Source organism: Mugil cephalus, chromosome 14 (assembly GCF_022458985.1).
Source record: "Mugil cephalus isolate CIBA_MC_2020 chromosome 14, CIBA_Mcephalus_1.1, whole genome shotgun sequence".
NCBI classification, from domain to species: domain Eukaryota; kingdom Metazoa; phylum Chordata; class Actinopteri; order Mugiliformes; family Mugilidae; genus Mugil; species Mugil cephalus.
Window position 1 is genome coordinate 2,200,052 of NC_061783.1, and position 7,597 is coordinate 2,207,648.

The window sequence follows — 7,597 nt, forward strand, 5'->3', positions numbered from 1 at the left end:
GATTCACAGGTCTGTAGGAAAAGACTAAACAAAGTGGTGCAGTAGGTAGCTACATATTGTGAGCAGAAAGTGTCTGGTGTGGATCAGTGTGATGCACTCCGGGAGAAATTATGAAAATTAAATTTTCTTCCTTTTTGTTTTTAAAAGGGCTGAAAACTGTCTTTAGGTTATAGCGGACAAAAATATCCAACTTTATTTTGATTCAAAAACGAATCTCTCACTATGAGCTTGGAGGAGTTTAAAAAAAAGATCGAATAGGTTTACACTCTTGCAACTGTAGAACACATTTATTGAACTGATGCAAACACTTCTAAAAATGAGGTATGCAGATCACAAGTTTATTTTGTTAACTTGCTTTGCACGAGAGACACTTAACCTCCTGGTATTCCATTATCTTCATCATAACCAACAACACAACAAAACAATGAAACACCAGCACTCACAGTCAGTGGAATCAATGTTGTTACTGTAAATCAGTACATCACAGTGTCTCTATCATTTAAACGTGTTTCTAGCTTGTGCTCTCTAGGAGAATGGATACTATGACAAACTAGAGGACCCAATCAGGTAGGTGGCCTTGAAGGCGCCAGTGCAAATTCCTCTCACCTCACCGCTCCAACACTTACTCGCTACTGGCGTCAACAAAAAACCTGACTGGTGTGATAATAAAAAGAGGGGAAGCGAAGGACCAATCAGAAACAAATCTTTGTTTGGAGTTCAAAATAGACCACTTGAAGCCCAACTGTTGCCTGGATACACAGATTGCTGGCAATTACAGAGCAAGATTATAGTGGGGAGGAAATAGGTGATGCTGTCAATGGAGCACAGATTCGAGCATGTGGTTGTACGGGTGAGTGAGAGAGCGTGTGACAGTACATGTGTTAAACACAGCGGGCTGAGCAGTAGTGTAGATACACGAATATACAGAATTAACAATAACTCATTTTATCAGTAACCTCTTGTGGATATCGCTCTGTTTAGTGTGAATGGATACGCTGGTATTCATGTGTGATTCATGTAATATGACGTCCACCTACAATAAAAACTGATATCACATTTAAAAAAAGTCATTGATAATAAAAAAATATATACCGAGCGACAATACAACAAACTGTATTGAGTGGGAGGAAAAGAATGTCTACACTTCTACCATCAGTCACTAGAATCCTGCCCTCTCTGAGTGTTGAAGCATTACTCTGAGTATTACTGGTATTTAAATATAACACGAGTGCACTGCACAAACACAGTCTACGGTCAACATCTATGTCCCTGTATCCTGCACTATGAGGAGAGCTACAAGGTCTTGGGTTCGCATCTTGTTATGTCTTATATCTCAGGTCTCAAAACAACTTCCCCATGAACAGTTTGTGTGCTGATAAGACACTGATTATTGTCTTAAACCAATTAGAAACGCATAATTAAAGGCCTCGAGACAGGCCTATTCGCCCTGTAGCTCAGCTGTGATCTTTTTTAAGAAGTGGGCTGCACATTTTCCACTCTGGACAGAGTGAAGGGCACCTTCCCCTCCTCCGCACCTGGCGGCTTAGTGACCACATCCCCCATATCCCTAAATCCCCTCCACTTTGATCCCGACTCCCCTCTCCATTTCCCTTCCCCTGGTCTATGGAACAGCCTCTCTTTCAAGTTGCTCCTGGGAAGGATCCAAACGACTACCCCCATCACGGCCAGGGCAGAGCCGAGGCATGAGAGACCAATCCCGGCTGCAGAGCTGAGGTGCAACCCCCTGTTGAAGCTGATGGCCTGGGTGTCCACGAAGAACAGGTCTCCCTCTCCAAACGACTCTATTTTGTGGGGAGTGGCGTATCCTACTGACAGGGTGGCAATACCTGCAGTAAGAATGAGGAGACCCAAGGCCAAGGACACCTGGAGGGACAGAAACAAAGAAAGCTGAGGTGGTCATTTGCGCCGACTTTTTTGTGTAGGTGGCCCTATTTACTTGATGCTCTTTACTTCTTATTAGGAAAGGTCATGTGGTTGTGTGTAATGCAGAAAAGTCCAAATTACAGGATGGGCAGTGGACTTGCATGTAATTCGTTACCTTTACAAATACCACCACACCATTGCCTGTAGTTCATCATGCAGAGACAGTTTATAATGCACGGTATGCACTATTTTAGTGGGTACCTCGGACAGATTTTTTCTAGAGTTACTAAACTGGTAAAGCTGATTGCGGGCAGGTGAAAAGTACCAGCAGGACACCATGTGTCAGAGAGGTTGCGCATCTCTGTCCACAGCCACTCTCAGGCCCCTGAGTGGTTGGCAATGACAAGGACATCCTTGTATGGAGACATGACAGTCCAATATTAGAAAAAAAATGGGGTCAAATGGGTCAAAGTCCTAAATCTCACGTCCCTTAAAAAATATTTAAAATGTACATACTGTATACCTGTCTCATATTTAGTTGCATAGGAGGTTTATTAAAAGCTTTTCTTACACTGTAAGCCTAAATATAGCACAAGTGATCGATGCATCTGTCAAAGACAGGACTAATAATGGATTCAGTTAATCAAGTCAGTCATTCTTAGTGTTTAGTGCTGTAGCTTTACCTTCCAGACTGCCGAGTTCCACCACTGGGCTGACCTCTGGCTTTGGACGAACCCCCGATCCTCCGGGTCTCTCTCCCACATGGAGGACGAGCACTCCTCGTAGAAGTGGTGCAGATAGGAACGAACCCCAAACTGGAGACAACTAGAACCCGCCTGGAAGGATGTTGTGACCAAAGTGGCAGAATGATGTGGCGGAACATACGTCCTATAATTCCCACATAAAATACTAACCAGGTAAAAGCATAGACAGTATAAAGTATGGATAAAGCCTTCCCACTTCTTTGCATTGGACAAACTGATGCTATTTTCTGGGGATACGTGTAGCCCCATCTTGCGAGTTTGGAGCCCGAGTCTGCGTAACAGGGTCCGTCATCGATGACCCACCAGACTCACTTTGGCGCTTTCATGCAGTTAATCCTGCGCTCTGCTCTACCTCCACCAGTTACAAAGAAATGTCGAACTGTACGTACGCTGTACTTATTTATTTTTTTCCTAACGAACAGGCTGTGCTTCTGCTATTTTTTTGTATTGTTTTTTTGGTCTATAATTATTTCTTTCTTTTGTATGTACAAATGGTTTAATATTTTTAGACATCCTTGAAATGTTTGAAATAAAGTCTAAAACAAAACTTATCAGAAAAACACTTTCTGGACACTGGACACTTGAGTATGCATCATGTATTATGTATAATGTTAACAACCTAAAACGAGAGAAACCACACTTGAAAGTTTTTTATTATTTTAGTGTTAAAATTTGGCTCAAGTCCCACCCACTAACATGGAGGGGGTGGAGCCTGCAGCCTATACTGCAGCCTGTCACCAGGGGGAGCTCTATATCTGCATAAAAAAAAAATTGGAGTAATGTTACTGCTGAGTGCAGTGCTATTTCAATTAATTTTATTGCACTGTGTGTATTAAAGGACTCCTTTAGCTGTTAAAAAAACCCAAACACACCTGGATCACTACTTGTGAAACTGAAACTCACCTCACTGCTGGAGGATTCTCCTCCTGAGCCAGAAACACAGGCCTCGGAGCACAGCGCCATCGCACACCTTGTACACCTACAGTAAAAATAGAAATTCATACTGTAAGCAGTAATACACAGTCATTGTTTGGAACAGATTGGTATGTGTACATTTTAGCTGCTAGGCTGTGAACGCAAACACGCTTTATCTCCTGAATATGGATTTCCCACAATGAAAGTCTGCCTCCCCGCACAGACTCGTCATAAATCTTGGTGTGTGTCGTCGGGTTGCCCCAGTTATTGTTGCTGCATGTGAACGATTGTCGGCTACCGTGGCCCCGAGGTGACTCCATCACCACCCACGGATGAGTCACACGTATGGGAGTACATGCGCACTGTATTCATGTCCCTCTGTTGTTATTCTCCCAGGGCTGTTTGCTTGATTTATTTCATTCTTTGACTTCAAACAGTTTCTCTAAGCGGTACACACGTGCTTGATCTCAGTCTGTACCACCCAGAAAATGTAACCCTGGTGCGATGTAAACTGAAATCCTGGTGACCAAATTAGCAACAACCAAGGAATTCAACATGGCTTCACTTTCCCATGTAACAAAGCTGGAAAAAAAATTAAAAAACTCTTTTTTTTTGTGATTTAGTTTATCACCCCTGATCTCCTTTATAACTATAAAGTTCAGGAATATACAAATATAAACAAATCCAGATGCAAGAAAGAAAACTTTAAAGAAATCTTATGTGGGCTGATAAGTTGTCAGCCTAACTAGGATAAAATATAGAAACTGATGCAGGTTTTTAAGGAAAAAATACGGAAACAATTTGCAAGCTACTATACTGTATAACACTATCTTTAAAACACAATACTTAAGAAAAAAGACTTCAAAACTATTTAGGAAAGCCCACAATTTTGTTTCCAAATGACAAGTGAGTTTATTGTTTAAAAGTTTATTCCACTACATTACTTGGTACTTCTTACAGAAAGAAAAGATATGTTTAAATAAAATGTGGTGCACTTATTTGACCTGTGACTTACTATGCATACATTATGCCCATTTAAAATTTGTGAATTGCATTTTTTTTTTTTTTTTGAGGACACTGTCAATTCATCACATAAATGTAGTTGCAACGTAGATTACCGAGGGGTCAGTGCAGTTACTCTGGTTTAAATGATCGAATATTGATCTGGGTGTGAGAGCCTAAAGCCTAAAATGTATCTTATTGACACTAGATGTGAGTATGTACTGTTCACTGTTGCATTGTCAATAGCAATACTGAAAATTTGTGACGTTCGGACCAACACTGAAATATCGATACTCCCGATATCACGTCTTTATGCTCTAAGATCGATTGTCAAATCAAAATATCAATACTTTCGATACTTCAGTTATTTGAGGTAATGTAGTAACACAGTGGAAAGTAACTAAATTATTGAGTTGTGGCAACACAACAAACCTTGTCTAACACCTCAGGTTAAACCAAGACACACAATATGAGGCATTTAAGGTGAGGACACAAGAGAGCACAGAGTCACGATTAAGATGCAGATTTTCATTCTTTCACATTTCTTTCATGCTGTGATTTTAAATACACTACGTGTATTTACAATAGGTTTACCAGAAACATTAGGGCGTATTTGCACAAAGTATCAGTATCGGATTGGTATCGGCGATCTCAGCCTGAATTTCACCCAGTATGGCATCAGAAAGGAAATTGGTGGTATTGACCATTACTACTGAAAATGTGTATGTTTATTCACATTGGTGGACAATGTTGATGTAGAAAGTAAAGATTGACAATGATCATCCATTGGCCCTGTGGTGTTTTTGGCCTTCCCAAACAAATCACTAACCTATGCTGCTGATGACAGCTAGAAACAACAAGCTAGATCTAATGTTCAAATAGGTAAACACTGAGGCTCTGTGTAATTTATACTTTTCCCTTTTTTTAAAAATAAATATTCATGTATTCTTCCCATGTATTATGTTAACTAGCTAAACTTTCCCTTTTCCTTCAGCAATTTATGGATGTATTTTATTTCAGTTAAACAGGGGGCAGAAAGTTTGGCCCAACTATAGCCAAAAATTTGACTCACAGGTTAGAAAACTTCGTAGTGGAAACAGTTACACACTTAAATCGGTTTTCCCCAAATTTTCAGAGAAACTGCAACAGGCTGTCTTTGGCTCATTTGGCTCATTCCAATGCAGGGTATTATCTCAAATTCGACTGTGTCTCAGTTAAACGGGACAATGTCATACTTCGCCCCAGTTGCTTACATCCCTTGTGAGTAGACAGAAAACACGAGTCGTGGCGGTCACTTCAACAGACATAAACTAGCCTCCAGCACAGAGGACCGACAACAACAGTGAGTCATCGCGGCCATCGCAGCCTCTCGCTTCATTTCGCACATATCTCCGTCGGAGCTGATTCGCGGCGATTCGCTTTCCGTTTTTATCCCTCTCTCCTCTCAGCAGCAGACTCCTCTGTTCACTCTAACCGACTTTTTTGCACTAAATGGCTCGGTCTTACCCCCCCTGGCCGGAGCGGTCCCTCTTCTCACTGGGGATCCATGTGCCTCCGGACCGGTGGTTCCGACGCTGCTGCTGATGCTGCTGTTGATGTGAATCGGATGAGGGGAGACACTGAGCATGCGTGAAGATGGAGCCGCGCTGGAAAAAAAAAAAAAAAAACGTGCAAAAAACATAATAACAACAACCCGCCTTCAATTCAAATGCAGAGATTTTGATACTTTATTAATCCCAAACTGGAAAATTTCAATGTTTCTGCAGTTAATGAATTGTTTTAATGTGAAAATAAAGATAGAAAAATAAATCAAATTTTAATGAAGTGCAGGGAAATTTCACTAATCACAAAAAACACTTGCAAAATGTACCAGTTAAAATAAGCCCAGGGTCGTCGGTCACACAAGGATGAGGAGTTGTACAGAGTGGCGGCTTGTGGCAGGAAAGATTTCCTGCAGTGGTGCTTGAGACGAGGAACTTATCAGAGCCTTTTAGAGAAGGTGCTCTATTGTCTGTCTAGCAGATGGTGCAGGGGGTGGTCAGAGTTATCCATTAGTGTCAGTCAGATGACTCACAATTTACTCTTAAATGTACAGGTGATTCTGTATTTGATATGTTTTTTTTAAGGAACCATTTTTTTAAAAGCACCATCCATAAAATTGGGTTTTTTTTAATCACCTTCAATCACCAAAGCTTCAGAAAATAGATAAAAATATATTTTATACACCACAAGAGATTAAAGAATTTCTCTAAATTGTTGTTGGTGGGGTGCCACAGATTTTCTATCCACCTAAAGGATGAAAACCAGAAAACCCTCTGTATATTTCTCATAGCTGAGGTCCAGCAATGTCGTCAACACATGAATGTTCCCCCCGTTCATTCTGCGCCTGTCTAGATGTTATCATTTTGAAGTTTGTTTAGTCTGAAGGGCTTTGACCACGGGTGGCTTTGAATTGCTCAGAGCTTTTCTTGAGTAACTTCATCGTGAAGCCCCCCTTTTTTCCTCGCTGCCCGCTGTGTCGATCGTTTTCAAGATGGCTCTGCACAGTGTGACCTTTGTGATGAAAAGGTCACACCCAGGATCAGTGTCAGATGAACTACAAATTCATCTCATGAAAAATGTGTTACAAAGAAATCTGCATGAGTATTTGCCAAGTAGAGAGTTTCAGGAGCTTGAGACATTTCACGTTTGGGTTTGTTTTGATTTTATCCATTATTTGTACAGTAGGTTTCTTCGAAGGCCAGACACATTTATCAAAGTGCATTACTAAATAATGAGCTGAACCCTGTATATCAACACCCAAGCTTTTATTCACCTCCACATTTTTGTCCTTCTGAGGCTCATCAAGGTATAATAAAGTGCACAATTAAAAAAAGACTGCTTTGAATGGTAAAGGCTCAGGCAAGGGGGTTGCATCAGAGACACACAGAGAACACACAATGTACTGTAGCTTTACCTCCATAACCATAAACAAACAAATTATTTGCAGTGAAATGAAACTAAGAGACACAAATTCTCCCTTGTTTGTGTTT

General features: G+C 40.9%; 1 protein-coding gene across 1 annotated transcript; it reads right to left on the reverse strand.

Moving 5' to 3' along the window:
* Nucleotides 1–317: 317 nt before the first annotated feature.
* nrsn1l (neurensin 1-like) lies at nucleotides 318–6,171 on the reverse strand. The gene is made up of 4 exons (XM_047606034.1): nucleotides 6,072–6,171; nucleotides 3,552–3,627; nucleotides 2,568–2,720; nucleotides 318–1,884 (listed from the first exon to the last, which is right to left on the reverse strand). Exons 2-4 carry the CDS (start codon nucleotides 3,609–3,611, stop codon nucleotides 1,471–1,473), a joined length of 627 nt encoding a protein of 208 aa, XP_047461990.1. The 5' UTR covers nucleotides 3,612–3,627; nucleotides 6,072–6,171; the 3' UTR covers nucleotides 318–1,470.
* Nucleotides 6,172–7,597: the final 1,426 nt, after the last annotated feature.